General features: G+C 36.3%; 1 protein-coding gene across 3 annotated transcripts in view; it reads right to left on the reverse strand.

The window, feature by feature from the left end:
* PPP2R5C (protein phosphatase 2 regulatory subunit B'gamma) overlaps positions 1-25315 on the reverse strand; it is an 88925-nt gene that overhangs the window by 21163 nt on the left and 42447 nt on the right. For all 3 annotated transcript variants that reach the window (XM_037393448.1, XM_037393451.1, XM_037393450.1), the window contains 5 exons: positions 12349-12548; positions 3852-3962; positions 3157-3249; positions 2930-3060; positions 520-579 (listed from right to left, as the gene is read on the reverse strand). In XM_037393448.1, coding sequence (XP_037249345.1) covers positions 520-579; positions 2930-3060; positions 3157-3249; positions 3852-3962; positions 12349-12548 — 595 coding nt within the window. The remainder of the gene's footprint in view (positions 1-519; positions 580-2929; positions 3061-3156; positions 3250-3851; positions 3963-12348; positions 12549-25315) is intronic.

Raw genomic sequence — 25315 nt, forward strand, 5'->3', positions numbered from 1 at the left:
TAGAGAAATCAGAATATAAAAAGACTACTCTAGTTTTAATGAGGCTACCAGCTTTAAATTGTAAAATTTTAGTTTCAAAGGCTTTCAGATGCATCACTGAAGTTTGCAAAATAATGGGATTAACAAAAGGTTTCTGAAGTTTCATAACCTGTGCTTCCTTTCTTTATACTTGCTATGCATTTCGTGATGTTAGAAGAATTTTTTAATAAACTTAAAACTTCAACTCATGTTATCTGTACTTACTTTTTAACTGATATGAAATACGAGAACCCTAAGCTAGAAAATAAGACTTTAAAAATAAGAATTAAAAAATTGGCACATCCCAAAATCCTGCCACAAGGTTCAAGTTTTCACTGTGTTTCTACAATCTTAAACAAAACTTACTCTCTTCATTACAGCTTTGACATGACACGGAGTTATTTTAATCACGTTTCAAAGCAATCTGTAATCCCCAACTCTATTTTTTTAAGTGTACTCTGAAGACTAAGCAAGTTTAATTAAACAAAACCTATAGCTTACCTTCCCAGTATTTCCAGTAATTCTGCTATGCCATTGTGATGTTCTGTTTCATAAATAAACCTAAATAAAAAGTGTTACTCAGTTACTGCTGAAGAGAGGTACAAATCTAACACCAAGATCCCCATATAACATTACAGGTAGCCTTGACCTCCCAGGTTTTGGTCACTCAGTAAAAAGAAAACAATACATAGTGGAAAAGAAATGTTGTAGAAACATAAATCAATAGCACATCAAGTTGCTTTCAACCTTCATGCTCGCTCTTTCCTCCCACAGTTAACAAAGCAGCATGCACTCGAGCTTTTTCCAATACTTATATTCCATGTCATTTTAATAATGCAAAGCTGAATAGAGCAAACAACACTTTAAATATTAAAATAATGCAAGAGCATCTGGCATAATTAAATGTCATGACTAAACCTTCTACAGCACATGCAAGCACAAGGTGTTCAGTTACTACTCATGGATCGAAAAATCTCTCTGGCATTACAGACTTCTGTGCATACAAAAGGCTCTGTAATAAACAGAGGAAGACAAATCTTCCTGAATTTTCTTTTGATAGAGCAATTTAATTTACTAGGCAATCATCTTTCCACCCTTCTTCCTAATTGCCTGAGTGTAAAGTTATTGAGAACATTCTTATGCAAAACTTCAGGTATTTTGTGAATAGTTATAAAAATTGACACTTAGGAGAAAATAATTCCACCCATTAAAAAAATATTTTTTATTCAAGATTCTGTCAGGGGCAGACATATAAACAGCTACTTTTAATCCAGAATATTTGACGTGACTTTTTTTTTTCTCCTTTAAAGATCCTTTCCATATATTTCAGGACAATTCCAAGTAAAACTAAAGATAATGATAGAAAAAGCTTTGGACTGAATTAACAGAAACATAAAGGTTTGATAATTCAAAAAATATATATTTTACATTAGGAAAAGTAAGATTAATGCACTATTAGGACAGAATTAATGCAATTCTGGTCAGCAACTAAAAGACAAAACCACAAATTTATTAGGTAAGCACAGTAACAAAGTGATGACTTGCAAGTAGAAGTATAAGAAAAGGAAGTATTTTGAAAAATTCTACACATACTGTAAGAGCTTATAATGCACTATCCACTAATTCAAGACAGAAGTTGAAACAACTTTCCTCCCTGGTGCTCCGTATTGCAGGAACACTAAAAATTTCACATCAAAATGTAAACTAAACTGTTAGCTCCTAAATATTATACAGCTAAGTCAGGTTTTCTGATTAATTTTCTTCCCCCTACAACTTGGTAGAGAAAGGTAGCCTCTACAGTCCAAATCATATAATGCCCCATATACATTTCTTAGTTTTTCAAAAGCACTGCACCAGAACAAAAGTGCAAAAAGTGGCAAATAAAAACACTGTTCAGAAGTGCATTACAATACACTTTGATGTTGTTGTATCATCCGTTTCAGGTAGTTTACAAAATTATGCATTTTGGAATTAATCAATCTATGCGTGGGGAAAACAAATTACATCTTTGTTTGAAAGATAGACCTGTATTTTTCCTACGTCAAGAGCAAGCTGTCTGTAAGGCAGTGAAGGCTTACATATTTTTTTAAAGTAGCCCCTCTGTATCTCTTCTAAAGGCTTACTCATTAGCACAGACAAGGAAGATAAGCTCCCTCTACAGCTGGTACTGCTGGGTGCCATTCATGAGATGGCACAGTGTACGTGGCAGTGTTTTGCTACTTTCTTAAAGGGGTAGCATCATACATCAATTCTAGGATGAAAACCACAGTGGTAGAGAAAAAGGGAAGCACGATGGAAGGAGTGTAAAACTGATACAAAACATAATTATTTGTAGAAAAGAGAAGCATACCAAAACTAAAATACTGAAGAAAAAAAAAAAAGGCACCATAATCTTGCATTCACCTTTGACATAATAGCAGTAAAAAACCACTTCAAGACCTTTGGTAATATGATGGATTAATTTCTCATCTTAGTTCTGTATCAGGGAAAATACCATAGTACATTCTACTGTAGTTAAAAGAGTATTTCATGAGCTTTAAATCTCAGTTCTGAGGAAAGGAAGGAAATACCTTCCTTCAAGCAAATTCCAGATCTCTCAGTCATTTGATTTGAGCCCAACTTCTGCATTATGAAGAACTACATTTTAAGTCATGCTGTAATACAAATAGTATTATTCAGTAAGAAAAAAGGCCTCACAAAGATACCAAACCACTCACTGAATCACATACTAACTCAAATTTTAGCTGCCTATTTATGCTGTGTGCAAGACTACCCTAATTTAAATTTCTCAGACAGGTATTAAATATTGTTAGATGTGGCAATATTTGGTATAAGTTTACTAAGAATTTAAAAAATTACTAGCAGTCTCTTGGAGTATTTTTAGTTGTATACCTGATCACATGCACCATACCTATAAAATATATTATTGATTTGTTTCCGGATGTAAGCTCTTAGGCCCAAGAATTTCCCATATATTCTGTGAAGAGTTGTTTTAAGAAAGTCTCTTTCACGAGGATCTTCACTGTCAAAGAGCTCTAAAAGCTGCAAAGAGGGAAAAAATGAGATGTACTTTACTTGAATCTAATGCACAGTAAAAATAATTTAGAGCTTTAAGTTAAAAATTCTGTTTTACCTCACCTGTAATACAAACTTCTGATCAATGTATTTCTTGGCTATATTAGGTTGAAAATCTGGAGATTCTAAAAACCTTAAGAAAAATTCATAAACAAGCTGAAAAAAACACAACAAAAAATAGTATTAGTCTTTTAAACAAGGAACCATTTTATCAGCAGCACATTACCAAAAGTACCAATTAGTTGCTCAGAACCGCACTATGTTTTTATTTATATACCACACAGTAAAAGCTTTGCTCTTGCTCTCTTGACAAAGTACAATAACTTAAGGTTCTTTAAACCACTGAAATTCTGCTGAGCTCCATCACTAGATTTTACTCAAATGACATACAGTAATCTAATATTCATCATGCCCAGAAGTACGAGTTTTGAAAATTCTCTGGTCTCTGTCATGGTACCTGTGAAAGCTAGGGCTGTGCCTGAGTCACCTCAAAGCATTCACAGTGACAAATGGAAGCACATTTAAAATTGCAGCAGTTACACCTGTATTGCAAGGAACAAATGAGCCTTTAACTTCTACGAAACCAAATTTTTAAAAGGAGTGTTATCAGTTTGAATTCAATAAATGTATTTAAAATATAGTAGAGAAATGTACTTGACTTGAGATAAATACATAACCTAAACAATTTTGAGTCAATGAACAAAGACTTCAGTGTCAAAGTTCTGTTAGACTATGATGTCCTAGCCTTTATTAAATACCTGTAGGTGAGGCCATGCAGCTTCTAAGGTTGGTTCATCTTCCTCTGGATCAAATTCTGCTCCCGTTGGATTGGAAGATGGTGGTAATGTTCGAAACATATTAACTGCAAACTGAAATCACATGTGCCTTTAAGAACTCTGAAACAAGTCCATGATCAAAAAAAGACTTCAAAGATGGTTTTGACTGTGAATTCTTTACATGAACTATTTTAATATTTGCAAAAATACAAGCTATATAACACAGCATTTTAAACCATGTGGTACATCCATTCCTCTTTAAAGATTTCTAACTTGGAGAACACTTTTCCATGCAGTACTCTTTAAAGCACAAACCTACTGTCAGGACATGTTCTATGAGGATATTGGTCCAATGTCTTTACACATACATTTTAAAAGCCCAAGCAAATGTATATGAAATGTTTACACAAACATTTTTTATATATACACTTTACAAGGCCCTGCAACAACCTGCAAAAGTGGAAATCAGAAGCAGAGATGTAAAACAAAGATTACCCACAGCTGTTCTTCTCTGTAAAATGTTACAGTTTCATTTCACACCATGGGTATACACACACAGAAACGCTTCAAAAACAGATTCCTCCCCTGCTGCCCTCAGTGGTGTTTCTCTTAAACCATGTCCATCTACCTGACTTCACAGGAGCACTGAAGGGGGGAGAAGTGCACATCCTAATGTTTTAATCTTTCACTTCACCTGAATTCACAACTCCCTGAAGATTGTTTAGCATCCTCACAAAAGTGGAGCAGACTACAAAGATTAATTGCTTTTCAAGTTGTTGCTATATAGACAGATAAGTTACTTTTGCGTTTCCAAGTGCTTATCGAGATGCACATTCATACTATGTATGAACCAAAGACTACTCTTCACAAACCCCTTTAATGTGAGGAGAGTTTCGAAGTCCCTAACAAAGAAAAAAAACATTACTTGTGCCAGGGACAGAAACCTTTTGTATGAGGTCCTGTTCTAGGCAAAACCACCTCATCACGAAATGCATGCAGCTTTTTTTTTTTTTAAAATAAAATCAGAAATAATGACATTTATATCAGTTTACACAACGAATATAATCACAAATGCAAAGTAAAAAGTTGGCCAAAAAAGACAACCTTAATGATTTTTGGGATAAATTTAGCACACATTCTCAAGAGTAATCTTACCTAAAATGGTGCAAAGATCTAAAAAGTATGCAGTATCCTAAATTTTCCACCTGTTATGACAGCTAGCAAATCCAGCTGGCTTTTTATGTAAGAAAGGAACAGCAGCTAGTGATTCAAACTGTTGTTCTCAAACCCTGAGGAGTTAACGATCAAAACTTTACAGAGCAAGTTGGAGGGATGTTTCTGTGCACACCAGTAAGAAAATCTGAGAAAGCCTTTATCTGTATACGCGATACAGCTATGGCTGTCAGTACTGAAGAGAGACTAATTCCTCAATTCCAATTGTAATCTTGAGTATTACATAAACAGACATTGGTAGGAGACAACCAAATTGCTAAGTAGAAAACCATAATCTATTTAGCCACGTAAGTGCACCCAATAGAGACTTTCTTGTTCTATTTTGTTGCTTACTCATTATCAAACCAGTACCAAGCAGCTTTAACTTATTTTTGTACAGAATAAAACCAAAACCAAACAAAAAGAATCAATTCAAATTAGTATATGGTCCCAAACTGCCTCCACTACTTCAAAATGATCCTTTGAGATAAATGCCTCGGTCTCTCAGCATCTTGAACGCATTGCAAAAATGACGAGAAGACTGCCAAAATAAAACCACAGCAGTGTACTGTCCTAACCCTTCATAACGACCGTGAGTATATTAGGCTTCAAAAAGGAATTTTCTTTGAGTCTATTCCCTCCTAGAATACTAAAGTAAATTCTGCTTTCAAATACACATACTATATTGTGCTTTATAAGAATACTAAGATATCTTAAAGTAAATTTTGGTAAATGTTTGCTCACAATGAGAATGATGCCTACGCTGAATGGAGAGCTACATCCTGAACAAAACTGACTTATCAAATCAGCTGCAGCTGCCTGCATGCAACTTCAGTGTAAGAAATACATACATTCATTCCATCCTAAATATGTACCACAAGTACCAAGAGTTAATGTATACACTGTTATTGACGCTTTATTGCTGTAACAGATTGGAGGCATCTTTTTGCAAGTATTTAGGGGAAAAAAATTAGAATACATTTCCTAAGTCTGGCAAAGTAAGAGACTACAGGGCAGAGCAGCTGATTTGCCAAGAAAAAGAAAATTCTTTGCAAAAGGCTACACCACTAGGAGCAGGAGAAACATTTATAGAGCCTTTTTAAGAAAGCCAATACTTGGCTCAACAAACATGCCAGTACAGGGCATCTCCAGGACCAGCTAGGTAAAAAAAGAAAAGAAAAAAAGATTACTCCACCAGAACCTGCACTGAACTGAATGTCCTATTTGAGGATGCAAAAGAACATTTTACTTATTTCAACAGCTGGAAATTCCTACTTTCAACAAGTGTACAATAAACCCTATAAGTTTGCATTTACTTATACTGTAGCTATTCAGAATGCAAGGTCTACTCCAATATCACATTTAAAATCTATTCTTTATGCCACAATTTCAGTCTTTATTGTGTTCAAATTCCATCACGTGCCATACATATTTTTATTCTTTTCTCATGTTTTACTGAGGCTTTTTTTCACCTGTTTAGTTCATTTGGGTTTGGGATTTTTTTTTGGTTGGTTTTGGTTTTGTATGGTTGTTTTTTTTTAATAGCATCAAAGCTTTCTTGTTGATCACATGAAGATTACTCAAAAGCTCTGAAAGATTGTCTTGGTTTAAAGCTACTTTGTGGAGGAATGCATTCTAGCATCTTTGGTGGGATTCTGGGAAAAGCAACACAATGCCATGTTCCCCTCTTCACATACTGATGTTTTCTCATTAACACCTCCATTCACAATTTAAAATACTGCTGTGAATTACCTATTAACTGGCAAGGCTAAGCAGCATATGTATGTGCGGTCCTGCCATCTCACATCTGACAGATGGCAGAGCGGACAGTGGGAGGCAGTATCAAACTGCATCAGACAAAACTGCAAGACTTACATCATATTCCCATGAAGGAAAAGTCATCCTGATGCTCTATTTTTCTTTATAATACTCCTTCATTTCAGCAACTGAGACGTAGGACTGATCCAGACCAAGACTGGCATATCAGAGTAATCACTATTTCAGAGAATTAGAAGTAAAGCTGAGATATCTTTATGTTCCCCCTTTTAAAAGCACTGACATGGAGCTACTAACCACCTCCAACCTTTGTTTACAAAAATACTGTGAAAATTTACAATGATCAGTCGTCTTCCAAGAAAAGAAACCCAGGAAGACTAGGCTTAAGCTAGAGTTGTTAAGCAAATGGAAGAACAATCAACTTTTTATAAGTGAAAAAGTCTCAGGGTCTCACTACAAAGAAGAAAAGCCAGGTCATGTAAGGCGTTAGGTACAATGTTTTATAATTTTTATTTTGAGAATATTAGATGGAAAGAGTTAAACCCCAAAATCAGAATAACTTGTTCCAACTAGCAATGGAACCAATGAAACCTGATTTGATCTGTTTTCTGTTTCATATCCTTGACCAACATAAAAACCTGCTCAAATCAAGCTTCTCTTTCAGTGAAGGCACGAACTTTACACTCTCAAGTCACCGAGATTCAGGAAAATTTACAATGAATTAATACCAGTGAGACCTTCGCCCTTCTGCCCAATGGCTAATCTTTTTCCTAACTTCTCAGTCTTCTGACCAAACAGACAAAACAATCTGCAAAGCCTAATTTCCTCTAAGGCCCATTTCCCACAGAAGTACTAAATAAACACAGCGTAACTTACACACCTCCGCTCAGCTCTTCCTGCCCCACAACAAAACCCAAGTCCCCCTCAATTTATGAAATTTGAGCCTTTACGAGAACTGGGCTAGTGTGCCGAAATTCTCCCTCTGCTATCAGCACTAACAATAGTTGACTCCAAAGGACATAACTTAGGAGGATGGGGAAAAAAGGGAAGTCAATCAACCTGCATTTTTATTGCTTCACAGGTGTGTTTGCTGTATAGTTTTGCACCCTATTTTTCTAGTGGCCCATTTTGTATAACACCGGAGAACACTTTCAAGCAAGTAAGCATCAGAGATACCATTACACATTTTCTCCTCCCTTCTGGTGAGCAGCCTGAGTGAAGTAAGAACAGCTCTGAGTGACAGGCTATATAATCCAGAAGTCTGTGCCTTCAATATTCATGTGAATAAAGCCATCTTAATAGCTAAATAAAGCCACAAGTACTACACTTCTATTCACAGTAACGTTCTCTTACTCTAGGCCAAAGATCAGACTTAAACAACAAAGAAAAAATCCACATCTGCAAACCCCACAAAAAAAATATTCAACCTCCAATGGGTATAACTGAGGATGTAATTTAATTTTCATAATGCATGAAAAGTTGCAGTGAAAACTGCTTCAGTTGCTGAATAGAATCAGAACTGTTCCTATAAATTATCAATTTTTAAAACTAGTATTAGCCTATGCTCTTCACAAAAATGTTAAGTTACCATTCACAAGTACTTCATCATCACCACCACCACTAAGGAAATTATTCTGGGAGCTACAGAAATAACCAAGCCATATTTATACATGCTTTTGATCTCCTCCTTTCTCAGAACACTACAACCCTGGACCTCCACATCCAGTACTGCCCTAGCCTACTCAGTCCCCCCCAACACCCTCTGGCTGGCTAGCTGGGGAAGTGAGTATTTGCATTAATGTTCACTTTCACAGTCCCTCTTAAAAGAGACACAATCCAGATACTGCCCATCCTTCCCTGAGGTAGAAAGCAGCATTAATCTGGGTCTGTATTCTACATAGCTAGCAATTCTCACAAAGTTCTACAAAACAAACATCCTAACTGTCTGTGCTTCTGACAAACTAGTGCACAACAGAACATTCTCACAAATCTGTTTTCATCAAAAGCCAAGTTTAAAAAAAAAAATGCATGTATTGTATTCTAAATAAGAATCTAACAGATTTTAACAAAAAAACCCTAAATTTATCATTTACAAGATCTGCTCAGATATCTGACTACACATCATAGTTTTGAGAAGAGGCAAAACTCCTGCTCTAAAGCTAATCAATACAACCTTACTATACTGTACCTGAGAAATGGAACTTGTTATTCAAGTGTTTAATAACAACATTTCCTTTCCCACCACATCTTTGCTTAGAAATGTAAAAAGAACTTGAAGAACATGTCAGTTGGCTCTTTGAAGAAGAAAGGGAAGAAACTCTTGCATCCATTCTGGAGAACAATATTAAATCCATTTTAGAAATTTAATTTCTCTCCTATCTTTTGAAAATGACACTTATGCTTAACATTAAATAATTGAACTAAGCCACTACATGAATATATAGCTTAAAGACAAGACCTTACTATATATTAGCCCAGGACCCTTGAAGCAAAACAGAGAAGAGTGAAGGTAGGGTGGATGGACAAGACAGAAGCACTAAAATTATAAAGAATAAAGAAGAACAAGGCAGTAAAGTAGATGCTTCTCTTGTCAGAGAGACAATTTATTATTATTAAAGACATAACTTCTGAAATTCATTGCCCTAAATAATATGGTAACAAACTGAAACAAAAATTAGAGAAACATACACACACATAGATATGCATGTATATACATATATACTCATAAATAAATAACCTTCAAATTAAGATGAACAGAATGGCACCATAAAGTCCTAATTCCTATGCCAACTACCAACTCCAGAAACTTTCCAGTCCAAGAACCACTCTCAAATCTGAATATTTCTTGATCACTCTCATAGTTTTACTGAAATCACTATTCCTTATTAATATAATTCAGTGGTAGTAGCAGCACACAACATGTGAACGTCTCTTGGAAAAAACTTAAACTACCAAGGCATTAGATTTATCTTCCTTAAAATCCACACAATCAACTCAAATCTACTGCTAGAACTTAGCAGAAATACACCTCAAACTACACATACATGCCTGCATGAAAGAAGCTGAAAATACTACTGCAGGAGAAATACAGTAGTTTCAGAAGTGAAGACCAAAAGAAAATTGTTCTATAAAAGCAGCCTAAAAAAGGTGCTAACTGAATTTAACCTCAAAATACTAGTCCAGGTGCTTTTACTGACACTGTCTATTGCAGTGCTGTGCAAGTCCCGTGCAAGGAAACTGTGTGCTCTTTCGAAACTTGCACATAAAAAGCACTTCAAACTCACTGAAAGAATTATCAAACAGATGCTCTGTGCTCCCGGCAACACTGGCCATTAATATAGCAGCCAAATTCTGCACCAAGATTTATTAAACTGACTGAAGTGCAGACTTTATCACCACCAGTTGCATCTGAAAGCAAAGAAAATATATATTCACTTCAGCCAAATGTATTCTGGCCATAACTGTTTGATGAAGGAAGATAACACAGGCACATAAGGCAAAAATTATGAAATTATGGGCAATTAAGCCTTCTTACATGGAGCAAACAATAATGTCTGACATAGATGTTCAAGAAATCACCATGAACTCCATTTTGCCTAAATAACATCTCAGCAAGCTTATTCTCTTTTATAAGCTCCCTTTCATCACTGTCAAGTATCCCAAAACAAAGTAATCAATTAGCAAAACACAGACATAAATAAACTCTCAAGACATGGGAAAAGCCATGATCCCACATCTCCTCATTAACCACCCTCAATGCTTCGTGTACATCTTTGACTTCTAGAGTTATATGTAATCCTCATATGCTCAGAAGTTCTCATGAAAGTAACTTCTGTATCAGTAAACACTTATGGCTGATTTAGGTAACAAGCAGTCATCAGAATAAGCAACATCTTTCATACCGTAAATCCTTAAAATCTTTGAAGAAGCTTCAAAGTCTCTGATTTCGGACCTCAAAAATCTGACTAAAGTCATGTTTATGTTAGAGATGCACTGTTTTGTCATCCTCCTGAAAATTCACCCCAAGCTAAAAAATCTCAGGAAAAACCATTGTGTCACACATGGTCAAGAGTTTATTATAAACTTATGTCGCAGTTTAACCCCAGATGGCAACCAAGCACCACACAGCCGCTCACTCCCTCCCCTCCCTGTCACCTGCAGCGGGATGGGGAGGAGAATTGGGGAAAAAGGTAGAACTCAAGGGATGAGATAAAAACAATTTAATAACTGAAATAAAATAAAAAATAACAATAATAATAATAATAATAAAAAGGAGAGAAAGGGAGATAGGAATAAAACCCAAAGGAAAAAAAAAACCAACAAGTGATGCACAACACAACTGCTCACCCCCTGCTGACCGACCCCCAGCCAGTCCCCGAGCAGCGATCGGCAGGCCCCGGCCAGCTCCCCCAGTTTAGATACCAAGCATGACATCCGATGGTATGGAACATCCCTTTGGCTAGTTTGGGTCAGCTGTCCTGGCTGTGTCCCCTCCCCAGTTTCTTGTGTACCTGATCACCAGCATGGCATGGGAAACTTGAGAAGTCCTGATTTAAAGCTAAACCAACTGGAACATCAGTGTGTTATCAACATTATTCTCAAACTAAATACAAAACACAGCCTTGTACCAGCTACTAAGAAGAAAGTTATCTCTATCCCAGCCGAAACCAGGACAGATTAGTAGTCGGAGAATTTCAAAAGGTGCTTTCTGTTCTCAGTGTGTCGCAGACAACAGCTACAGACCCCAACCCAAATGCTACCTTCCAGGCAACTGACTGGTGTCTAGTTACCACAAGAGCTGAAAGACTCTCCTGTACTTTCATGGCCTCCTCCTCTGGAGTGGACTTAAGCATGACAGAAAAATAAAGTAGGTCTAGCCAGCTAGGATCCGGATAGCGAGAAGGGGAGGAAATGCAGTTCTGAACAGTTCGTATAACTTGTTCCAGCAGAACCATCACCTGCCGTCCTGCGTACCAGATAGTCTGAGTCTCATTTTCATCTCTGAATACAGAATATAATAAATTGCTGGTACTGAACAGGATTATACAAGATTAAGTGTCAAGCTTGCACAGATGATCCTTAATTCTAATCTACATTTTTTTCAAATGTTCCGTTTTGCCATCTACATAGTTTCCTTAACAGCCAGATGCATCTAACTTTCCTCCCTACTTTTATAAACACCTATCCCAAAAAATATTTGTGGGGGAAAAAAGCAGCCCTTTTTTTTTAATACAAGATTTCATTTTCATCAACTTAAACCACAATTTACTTCTGCTTCATATATGTGCGTAGTTTCTTTCTTACAAAGGAAACAACACTGGCAATGGGATTTAAAAGCACTGTTATATTACCATTTTGCAGATGTGCAAACGTAGTTGATCTTTTATTGAAGATTTCAGTAAGATTTCTGAAGATAAACTGATACAGCTGAAGAAGCAACTGGGAATTAAAAAAAATACATCCAAATAGTTCTCATTTTTAGGTCACTTACCATATGTACTACTTCAGGGTAAATAGGCTCTGTAATCACATTGCGATTGTGTGTGATATATTCTACCATTTCACTTAAAGCTGCGCGTTTTACTTCCTTCCACTTTAGGTCACTTAGTGGATCAGAAACAAAGTCAAAAAGTACACAACATTGTCGTAACTTCTGGATAAAAAGTTTTTCTTGATCAGCAGGAGGAACATCTGAAAAGTGAAAATAATTGGTTATAAGTTACATTGTAGCGGACTTTACTCTTCTCCACATTTTTACTTCCAGGGACACAGGCACAGCAGTGTTTCAGACTACAAGCAAACTTTCTGTATCTTCAAACTTTCCGGAATAAAATGGTCCAGAGTATGAACCCCTGTTAAATACACTGCACATAACAGGATGATTTAACACCATTACAACAGTGATGCATACCTGCTGTTGCCTGAAATAGATACTTGAAAAAATGTCTCAAGGAATTCCCCAAACAGCTCAGTTTATGTAAATAATATTATACCACATTTGCAGAAATACTCCGTTTTTAATATTAGAGATAAATGGGTGGATGTTCAGTTTCAGTATTAGATTTAAGCCACAGTGACTTTTTAAATCTTTGAGCTGCCACCTCACAAAGTCCTCCCATTCTTATATCAAGCGCCTCCTACAACACAACAGGTTGCAGTAAGCACATCTAGGCACAGAAAAAGTACACAAGATTTTTTTTCAGACTTCATCGACACAAGAAATATTTAAAGAAACTGAAGACTATGCACTTAATATCTTCACCTATTTAGTCAATTTGTAACACTATTCTGAATGCTTGTTTCATGCGTACAAGAATTAGACTTGCATTATCAATTTATTTAAGCACTTGCAGAAGCCTGTTCGGTTAGCTGTGGCCAGCACTTCAAAATTAAACAGCACTGGGCTTCTAGAAAAGATCATGCTTATTCACCAAGATAGGTAAGAAAAAAAAAATTAATACAAATGAAGCAAATACTTGGTTTGATATTTACTCATTGTTTAATCATCACTCAAATGTAGCTGTTAAGAAACTATTTTGATTTCTCTCCTCAGTGGTATCTACCAAAAATATTTCACAGACTTCAGATATCCTGAGACCAGACTCCCTCATCTTCACTAAGAATTGTGAAAAAGAGAGAGAGAGAGAGAGAGAGAGAGAATAATATTTGTACTCTTTCGGTAACACTCTGTAATTCACGGCCTGTATCATTGTTATATAGGCACTTAACGTTTTGAGACAAAGGCTGCCTCGCCTCACATGGTCTCCGTGCAGTGGTATTTTTATTGTTTGACAAGGACACCTAGGGTTATAAACAAAAAAGTTTTTACCTCCCAGTTTTCCTGCGCTTTACACCTTAATCCTCCCTACTGATCCTCTGTAATTATTTAGCACTTTTATGTAAAGCAAAATTAACACTGCACAGTTGAAACTTCATACACAGAATCAGTAAGCCAGCATTACTTTTGCCATCAGTATTTTTCAAAATAATGAACCTTCAAAAAATTATAAATATACTCACATCAACATAAACCCAATTATAATTTGAAACTAAAGTAAGCCTAAATCACCAAGTCCAAATATAGAGGCAGAAGTTTAACTTCACATTACAGTTAAGAAAGACTAACACTAGACTGCTGTTTATAAACAGTCATATGTTGACAAATTAAAATACCTCCTATGGCTAACATTTCAACAGTTACACCTTTTAAATTCTACAAAGCTTTAGCGTCAATGTCACAAAATTCCACATGTGCTTTGTTTTTTGCTTTAGTAACCCCATGAGCAGTTAAGATGACTAATGTATGTGAAATTACAGATTATTATACAACACAGCAAGAACTTGCAGGATCAGGACTTTAACTTTCTATACTTAGGAAATACGAAAGTAACTGCCCAGAGGTAAAGAAAGCAGTACCATATTTTGGCAGCAAAAATGCGCATCCAATTAAAATAGCCATGGATTACAGCACTAAGCTTAAGACAAGAAATGTGGACACACCACAGAAAGTCTATGTTAATTTACATTAATTAACACCATAACACATTTTATATTTCTGCATAATGACTTTTTTTACAATAGGTATGAACTGCTAGGATATTAATAGCATGTTAAAAAAGAATAAGGCTAGACTGCATTTGTAAATAGTTCCGCAGTTTACTCCCACTTATTCCAGTTGATGACTTCTCTTTTTCCTCAGAGTATCATAAAATGCTAACATTTTCTTAAACACAAGCAGCAAGTGCCACCATCAAAGTATTTCAGGTGGTACTACTGAATACAAGCATACACAGCCTAACATATGCATGTACAATCTCAAAACTGAATCACTAACAAATATCTGCAATCCAGTTGATTAGTTAAATACAGTAAGTTTTTCTCCTTTAAGTGCTTGACAAACTTCTCCTTGAGATAACAAAAGCTGCAGTAGCTCCTCCCTCCCCAAGATAAGTTGTTTTCAAAAGTACTTTTGTTATAATAAACCTAGAGGACATATTTGGTTAAAAAATAAAGAAAATAGCAGCAGTTTTAAGTTACGTACATTGAATTGCTTTAAAGGTTAATCCCAGAAAAAAATCCTGTAAAATAATAGCTCTGAAGAACATACAGAATAACAATGTAGCATACATGAAAAAAACCATAACTAGTTACAGACTTCAGTGTCACCAAGACACCTAGGATAGTGAAGACTTTGAAAACTAGAAAGAAGGTGCTCAGACATGTGTCCCTAAACAGAGCAACAACCTTCTGGCAAAGAAACCAAAATAACTCGCTCAGTGTGGTAAATAAATTGAAGGTACTTTAAGCTGCACAGATTTTTTATCTGAACTGCATACTTTTGTCTATTTGGATTAAAAACTATAGCAATGAATAATTTCTTCCGGAAAAATAATATTTAACCCAGTAGTTTGTATACTGAAAGCCAGCCAAATCTATCACCTGAATGTAAAAAGTCTCAGATGTACGTAGTGGTTGGAGTGATAACTTTTCCCAATTAACTGTAAAAACAAAAGTGGTTCAACCTCAAGTGTAACAACACAATTTCACTTAGGGATACCGTGCTATGAAGGTATACTCCACAAAATCCAAAGCCTAAATAGAAACTATAATCGTAAAGGTAATGGACAAACAATTACAGCGATTTGCAGTACATTAACCTGAAAGGAGAGGAAGCATTAAACCTGTAATCACTACTAATCTCGGAAGTTAAAGACTGACAACTAAGAGGGTCAAGAAACACCCTCAACAAGGCAAGCCACCTCCCTCACCATTTATTCTCAAGTGGCTTAACTATTTTAAGTACCTCAGTCATCCTTGTTATTCTAGCAGAGATGCTCTTTATACAGACTGAGAACCTCACTATTTCTAAGGAACTTCGTGTTTTCTCTGTTTGGCTTTTTTCTCCCCTTTAGGAGTGTTCATCAACAGCTTTCAAGTGTTCGGACCTCAAAAAAAAAAAGTACCTCTTGTGATACTTGTCTGGAGTACTTGCCATCAAATCAAGATCATCCCTACTTTTAAGGTTTGAAAGGATGATTTCAGTATGACAGAAAATAGAAGGTGGCTAAGAAGCTGACTTGAGTAGACTGTAACTTTTGTGCCGGGAACACATGCACACCTGCAGAGTAACTCCAAGATGCCCCAAGAAGTCACACTGATCTTCAGCCACATGCCAAGGACCGTCTGGTTACGTTCTTTTAGTTAACTGCATGGCAACTGCATCACCTTCCGCTTCAATGAAGCGATAATCCCTTACTTCCAAATTGCTGAAGTTAACTGGCATATCTGAAGAGAGTGCCGTTAGGTAAAAGTTTCCATCATTGAGCAGCTCTGGTGCTCCATTCCCCAGTGACCATGGGAAGGCCACGGTTATTCAGAAGCTACTCCTTACAATTATTCACAAACTGACAGTCAGAGCTGTCATCGAGCAATTTATTTATTTTTTTTTAAACCAAACCAAGCAACCTCTCCGATCATATCAAAACACAAAACCCATGCACCACCCCACCACACACCTCTATTTGCTAGCCACTATTTACATCATTTTCACAGAATCTGTTCCTAAGATTATAATAGTGCTACTTTTTAAGATTCTTTATTCAGTCCAAACACTTATCCCTACCAGTAGCCATACTTCAAACGAGTACTATTTCTGGTCTTCTACTGGAACAGGAGCGCAGTTTTTCAGAATCACAGAGAATTTCAGTCTTACATTTGGATTGAATGTCCAGCTATTTCTGACACAGATTTACACAAACATTGTTTTATGCCTAATTCTGCATTATTTATCCTACTGTCCTTTTTGTAAGATAGAAAAATACACTAGAAAAAGTATCAAAAGAAATGAGGTACCATGAGAACAAGGTAAGCCTCTGGGCCTGAGGGATTAGCTTTTCGTCTTGTTCAGTTTTTTTCCTTCCAATCCCAGTATAACTGTTAGATCAACTTAAGTGAACGGCCTACAGAGATGCAAGCTTTACCCCTTCTATTTTAACAGTACCGATACAGAAGTAGCTATTAATTTTAAAATCTTCATCATCATCTTTGACTGTGGCCTTACCACATAAGCTTGCTGATGAGTATGGGGTATGTTTCTTTCCACTGTATAATTTATACCATCTGTGCTTTTACTCCTAAATTAACTATATGAGTATCTCACACTGTCAAAGGCAGCACTTTCAGTCCATATCTCAGTTTGAAACACCAGGGGAAAGACCAGGTACTCAGCTACCAGCTGCCTCAGCAGAACACAGATGGTTAGTTGTAAAAGCTAAAGTTTTTTCAACTTTGTATGAAAACGAGCTCCTTGGAAGCTTCAGGTTTGTCCTCAGCTGTTCTTACTGCAAGTTAAAGGTAAATGACTCACTGCAAATGAACAGTCTGCAGTGGCAACTGCCCTCCCTCCATCCTTGCTTGCTTCTCAGCCAGGATGTGGCTTCATTCTGCACCCAGGAGCTACAAACAGACTACAGCATGCTGAGCAACCACCGTATTTTTGTTAAGGTACAGCATAGCTAACGAATTAAAACATAGCTATATTCTAACAAATCAAGATTTTTCCCGTCTTCATATTAAAACAAATCTTGCCTGGTTTAAGATGATGAGAAGTAGAAAAAGTAAAAATAAACTAGAGAACACTGAAGTTCAGTTTTTAAGTGCCTAAACATACACTCAATACGGTATGATACATGTATATTTTTGCCTTGTAGGACTGTAGAGAACTTGCTGTTCTCCAGATAACATTTTTTATGTTCCTTCAAATCTAAAAGTTAGATTTTTAGTTTTGTAGTGTAATTGGTCACCACTGGGCATTGATGATTGATCCATCCCCCATCTTTTCTACAGAAGCTCATTTTTCTATGACAACAATGTAATTCAATAGTTGCTGAATGGAGGACAAAAGGCAAGGCAGGGTAAGTAGGTGACCCAAAGATGTCACACAAAACAGCTGTTTTCTAGTAGACTGGAACTGAAACAGAGCTTGAAGTGTAAAGTTTTTAGGTCCTGTTCTGACAGGAAGAAGTTGATATAATTTCTACCACAAAACGCGATTTGTGGTCAGTAGAACTCATTACATCACATCATTTTGAAAACAGAAAACAAGAAATATGGTTGATAATTTGCAGAAAATACATACAGAAGATAAAATTCATCTCAGTTCTGTGAGCACTTTCTTGCTCATATGTAAAGGCTCAGGGGTTCCAGTTTTGCTCACCTGATAGCTTCCCATTTCACAAGAAAAACAGCTTTTTTCTTTAAAACTACCAGATACCCATAGCTACCAATGAGACTATGTACACACACCTCAGTAAAAAGTTCCTCTCCTTTTAAACGGGCAGCTAGATTTTTCCATACAGAAAGACACACGGAGGCTTAAGTCAAAGAATACACAGACCACCCCACAAAGGAAAAGCATGTGCAAAACAAATGTCATAGAAAAAAAGACTAACTAAAACCCACGTGCTAAAAGTAACTGCTTCTGTAGGACACGGGTGTAAGAGCAGATGTCCAAGCGTGTACAGCAATTTCTGCTTGCAAGCAGATGATACAGCTTATAAAATGTGTCTGCAGACCTACTGAAGAGCTAGGGTTTTTAATGATAAATAGAAAGGAAAACCAACATTGAACTGTTAACTAGGGTGCTACCCAGAACATACCATCAAGCATATTGTTAACACATTCCATTCTGCTGCTGGCAAAAGCAAGTATTGGTGTATTTCAAATTTGGTGTCCATCAGAGAAGCAAGCAGCATTAGAGCTTTAGTGAAGCTTTGTAATTTGCACTATATACTTGTACTTGAACAATGGGAGTTCAGTATCTTGCAATGCTTTCTTAGACATTTCAGGTGACAGTACCATGGCAGCAGTTTTTCAAAGAATGAGCAGAGTTCAAGATCTTGAGTGAGAGAAATGGAAATTGTCAGACATGAAGGTAGAGGGATTGCAAGGCATGGGGAAAAAGGACATAATCTGTTGAAACATGCATTTACCAGAATTAGCACTTTTTCCAGAACTAGTGATCAAGTCCCTAAAAAGAGGAGGACATAAAACAATCACAGAAAACTAGAAAGAATATTACAAAATCCCATCTAGCATTTGATAAAATTCCCTTTAAAATATTTACCTTATTTTGAAATTGTTACATTACTATCCTAATCCAAAGCAAGGAATATTTTTCTGGGTTACAGAACTTAATTTTTATTGCATTTCTATTACTTGAGAAACAGAATTTTCACTGATTTTATTGAAATCATGATGATAATAATTAACATTAGATATGCCACTCCCCCAGTTAACAGTATTCTATCCTAATACATGATATTGGAAATAGGGCAGTGTCACAGGGAAAAAAACCACCTTCCAATTCACACATGGAAAAGTTTAATTAAAGCTATTATTTCTAGCAGCAGTTAAAAATAAGCCTGAGGAATAGAAGGAAGTACTATAACTACATACAACATGCAATATTTTATACTGTAACTAGAAACCCTGGGAGTGGGAGTTTGGCTGCAGATACCTCAAAGCAGGCATGATGTTGTTGTATGCATACCGTGGACTAGCAAGTACATAAAACATGCTGCTGTTTATATTGTTTTATTTGGAACATCATTTATCCTGTAGAAGCATTTCTTTGCCAACAGAAGCACTTAAAACAAGAAAAATGACCACAGCGACCAAAGCCACAGGAACACTCATGGAAAAACAGAGTGCTTGTATTAGACTCAAGAGAGCATGATATATAAACATTTTAAGTGGCACAGAACAAGAACAAACTTCTGCTCTTTATCTCACTATTGAAGATAAAGGGATGCACATGTAAGCAACATAAAAATAAAAGAATGAGCTCTAGGTTATAAGATCCTTCTCTAATTACCATGTATTATACCTGTAAACACTCCTACAGAGAAGTTCTCAATAGCCTTTTTTTTTTTAAAAAAAAAATACTTAACACATTTCCTGTCCTGTCAGAAACAGGACAGTAATGATTAGACAGACTTTCAGTCTGAGCTACAACAACAAAGCTCACTATTCCCAATCAACTCTTGATTTGTTAAAAATATTTTATAGCTCCTCTGAACTTCAGAACACACTCGCTATTCCTATCAGCTATTATCATAGTCAAGTTGTCTTGTTCAAGGCCAGTGAGAAGCTGAGCTAAGCATGGTGGCTGTACGTGTAGGGGAAGCTCCCCATCTCAAACAGTACTTGTACAGCAGAATGAAAGTGTGACCCTGTCTGCATCAGCTGCCTTTGTGCAGCACCATGATGCTCAGTAGCAGTCCAGGTATTCAGGAGAGGGGAAAATGAGAATCAGCTGTCATTACAGGCTATATCCACTCCTCTGCTTTCAAGGAACTGAGCTGCTGCCAGGAATACCTTTTGGCTGTTCTTCAGATAACAAAGTTGTTATTGGAAATAAAAGCTGCTTTTCATTTCCCTGCATTTGGAGAAAACTGCACTTTTCCAAACTCCTGCTGTTTCACATTCAGTAATGCACCTAAAAAAACAGGCACCCAAAATATGAGAACTACTTTCCCATACATTGGTAGAAAATAACGATGCTAAAATCACACATGGCACATTTTCTACCTAAAATTCAAAAGCAAGCTGTATTTTTTTCATTTTCAAGTAGTTCAAATTTTTAGACATTCAATTACTACAGTGGTCTTATTTAAAGAAGTCTTATTTCCAGCAAACAAACCCTGGTTACTAGTGAACATTCAACCTTTGCATTTTCAATAAAGCAATAGCACTGATATTGCTTCTACGCTGATCTGCAGTCTGGATAAAGCCCTAAACAAGATAAACAAGTTATTTCACTTATGACAGCTTATATATGAAATCAATCTTAATCATGATACAGAAGGGGGAGAGGGGAGAGGCAGGTAGAAATTAAGTAGAAAGGTACACAATATTAAACATTTTCAGTTTCTACATAAAGAAATCTCTTGCCTAAATTTTCATATGAGCAGCTTTTCATTGGATTATGAGACTTAAAGCAGTAATTCTTCCATTTAATGTTAAAATAAGGGCTGTTAGAATCAAACAAGCCATTATCAGACAAATTAAACTGGGGGGGGGGGGGGGGGGGGGCGGTGCGGGCAAAATAGACACCATCCCCCAAAAACACAGCTTGAGAGCCTGAAAAATGAGAAGCACATGTTTTGTCAGCCCTGAAGTGAAGGTCAAAACAGGTGCTTCACCACACTAATCCCCTCTGAAAGCTGCAGTCCTTGGGGAACCCAGTGCTGAAGGCTATTGCCAGTGGCAGCTATCTCCTAACTACGAGATTACACGGTGGTTTTGAGGATAGAGAAACTAAGTAATGACATTAAACTGTCAAAGATTTAAGATGGGAGATTTTAAGGACTGACTGGTAATGAAGTAGGAAAAAAAGACTACCGTCATTTTATACTATTTGACATAATTTTTACACACCGAACAACCTGAAGCACCAAAATTACTTCCAATAATATCTTTTCCAGGTAGAGATCTTAAATCTGATGATGGTGAAAGTAGATCAACAGTGAAAAATCTGTGCATTTAATTATCTAATGATTTTTCACAAGTGGACTGACACCACACTGGCACCTAAGCTCCTGCTTTATGAAGAGTTTTACTAGAAGTCAACTATTTTCTTAGAAGCCATATGGAATTTTAAAAAACCTTGAGAACATATTTGTAATAATATTTAAGTAAGGGGGTTTAGACTATATTAAAATGTTTAAAAATAGAAAGTGAAGAGTAAGTGATAACTGTATAAATACTTTAAAGGCAATGTACCATAAAGAGGAAAACAGAAATGCTCATACAGGAAATGACAAGTGAAACAAGCTGAAATGGGCTTAAGCTAATGAAATAAAAATCCCACCTGAAAATTAGGGAGAAAAATGACAGGGAGGATAATCAAATAGACAATGGAAGAAAAAACTGTCTTAACAAGGGAAGAGAGAAACCAAACAAACTACTCTCAGTAGTGCTTTCTGGCATACTAACAGTTAATATGACAGAAAAACTCATTTTAAAACATGAAGCACTTACTAGAAACCTATGAGAAAAATCCTCAGTTTTCTAGCTGTTATAGTGTACTTGAAACCATTCTCATGGCATAACCCCAAACTTATTATACAACATCTTCAATTGCACTTGAAAACTTTAAAATTGTTTTTAAATATATATAACAGCCTCTAAAAAAATTAAGCACTACTGTGGTAAGACCAGACTTCAGTTACATTACAGAACATAATTCAAGTGCATGGTGTAATGCAGAAGATTTCTATTAAGTAAACTGATGAAACTCATGGCCCACTGAATAAACTGCCACTCTGGACGCTTGGTCGAAGTATCAGCTAACCCAGCCTAACCATCTGCTGTAAGCAGAAGTGCCATTTCCTGAAATATACCCAAACTCCACGCACCAGCCTGTAATTTGACTCAGACACTGCTCAGGAATCTATGTAATTTGCCAATCAATGTTACCTGTCACACACCTACAATAAATATAACTCAAGGAACAATCAACTGCCAGAATAACTTGGTTACTTCCCCAGAGCGTATCAGCCTGCTTCCTCATCTCCTCACTCCCTGTACGTACGCTAAACCCTGGGGCTTACTGCTTGCTTTCTAGCGGATGCTTCTGAATGACAGAATAGGTGAATTTAATTATGACATTTTGTATAATTATTAACAGATATCACAAGAATTCATTGAAGAATGCGGGGTCACGTGTTGGCTTAGAACGAGATGACACAATAGATTAGAACGCATGAAGAAAAGCTCCCCCATGGTTTTCTACAGTCAAACTTACACATTTCACACCCTAATGCAACCGAAACCAAAAGCCCAGCCCTCATGCAAGAACTCTGGTTAAGTAAGAAGCACAACTGCATGCACTTTCCAGCTTGCCTGAAGCTAACATGTATTTTTAAATTAACAAAAACTTCCATAACTTTTCCTTGGTGACAACACTGAATCAGCTTACTATATTCTCCACTCTTCAAAATTAGAAATAAGATGGGGAATAGGGTAAGTCTTCTGAAAAGTCTGTTCAAAAGGAACAGCTTTAACAGCATAGGTTAACTGAGCTGAGATGCAAACTAAGGTCCTGAAAAACTGATCAACAATTAAAGTCATCCCAAATCCCCACACAGCATTAAAACTTCCATTATAAGATATGCAAAAGTATCACCAAATACCAACATGACTTTTTTGTGTTTTTTTGAGACCAATTTCTTAATAAATTTTAAACAGACAGTAAGTCCCATCCCCTGTGGTTTGGGTTTTTTTCTTTGCTTGCTTGTTTTCTGGGGGTGGGGTTGGAGTTGGAGTATTTTTTGTATTCCCTGAAAAACCCTACTTTCCAATGCAGTGCATAGTCATCCTCATTTTTTAGCATAAGCAGTATTTAACTAGTCCCCTGTATGCCTGTGAAATTTACACGCCTGGTGTGATGACACACAGATAAAAGAAATGGTCAAGCACAACAGCAACAATGTTTCAGAAAGAAGAAACATTTTAGAGCTAGCTCAGTAACTTCCCTTAGCAGCCAATGCTGGCCATGTCAAATGCTGACAACAATTACTTAAAATGCTAACAGCAATGAACAGCAATTCCCTGATACGGAATAAAAATTACCTTTCAGCAAGGAAAGCTTTGACTCAAATATATTAGAAAGCCAACTATGCCTGTTTCAAAATGTACCAAAATCTGTGCTTTCAACATAATCATATTTCACAAAGATCAAAGATAAAACAGGAATGAAATGCTTAATCACTTCCCATTTAACTCAAAAATCACTCCTGTACAATCCCACATTGTTTTCCTCATATCATATTTGTCTGAAAACATGTACATTTCCTCAAAACAGATGTCTTCAGTCTCTGGTCAAACTAATCTTCAGTCTCACAAATGAATTCTATTAAGAACTGTACCCATTAACAAGGGTGTCTAACAGAGCCTATTTCTTATCTGCCAGAAAAGCTGACATTCTGCTGAGAATTTGCACCAAATTTCCAGCCCTTTCACACTGCAGAAAGACTGGAGAATTTAGTTATGTAGAATTAGACTGGAACTTCCAACAAATCTGTAAATTTACAGGGCACAAACAAGTTGCTTGGCACTATTAGCTATGAATCCCAGACTGACCCACTACTTCATGTGTCCAGAACCCCTGGACAGGTTTAGACATCTCACTGCCAGCATATTTCCCAAAATATTATTTTATTTACAATTTTATTTTTACACAGAAGAGGTGTAATGAAAGCAATTTATTTTAATTTCCTCCATTTAAAAATAAGCTTTATTATTCTTTATCCCTTAAGCTACATTAATGAATATTGGATTTCCAAGTAAGAGGGAGTGAGAAAAGTTACAGTGAAGTACATGCTCAAAATTTCACTTTATGGAGGATGTGTTTGTTCTGATTCAAAGGTCAGTAAGATCTTAATTTCCTACAGGGACAAGAACAACACAGTTTTTACAGCATGGATATAGCTTTAACAAACAGTCCTCAAAAAACCCCTGTGCATAAATATTTGGCTTTTAAGATACTTTATATAGAAGGTTAGATGTAATGAGAAAAGATATAAAAATATTCTGGGAATAGGTAAGAAGAAAGATTCTAATGTTAAGACTAGTAAATAGTTTGGAAAATATTTTTGAAGGAAAATTTACTACACCCAAAGAACAGACTATATACTTTTTCTGTAAACAATGGGATTTCAGGCTTTGATCAATTTTGTTCAAGTTCCCTCTCCAACATGGCTTGAGTAAACATAGGACACCTTTGAAACATCACTGACATTATTATGCTTTCACTTTGAATACAAAAGCAATATGAGAATTTGGTTCCAGAGGCTGTGTGAAGTCACACAGCTGGTAGCTTTGATCCAAAAATGCAAATTAGAAACCTTCCATAAAACTCCTCAAAAAGTGTTTTCAAATTAGTAGACTGCTACAACTAGAAAAGTCCCAAATGAATAATTTTTTACTTCTTTACATTTCATGTATCACTTTTTCTTTGTGTAACTTCAAGAAAATATTTACTTCACAAAATACAGATCATTACCAGTAGTAAGAACAATTATAGAAGTTGACATAAAACTTCCACGATGGCTAATAATCCAGAGTCAGAACCCACCCCTAATTTTAACTGCATTTTGAAAAAGAAAACTTACATGGCAAGTTATAGTAGAAATGGTACTGCATGATTTGTAGGTGTATTAAGCGGAATTGGTTAAAAGAGGTGCGGATGTGGCTTTAAAATATCATGCACTCAGAGCATCATTTAACTCACTTTAGTCATGAGAGACAAGAATTCGGGCAGAAGCCAAGCACCAGCTCTGCTACGCTGACAAGACTGTACTTTCACTGGTATAGGGTGTTCACCTCCGGCAAAAAGATTAGAACATAAAACCACCTCCATCAGAGGAACATCTCTGTATGTGATGCAAATATTC

This window comes from Falco rusticolus, chromosome 7, assembly GCF_015220075.1.
Source record: "Falco rusticolus isolate bFalRus1 chromosome 7, bFalRus1.pri, whole genome shotgun sequence".
Taxonomy (NCBI): domain Eukaryota; kingdom Metazoa; phylum Chordata; class Aves; order Falconiformes; family Falconidae; genus Falco; species Falco rusticolus.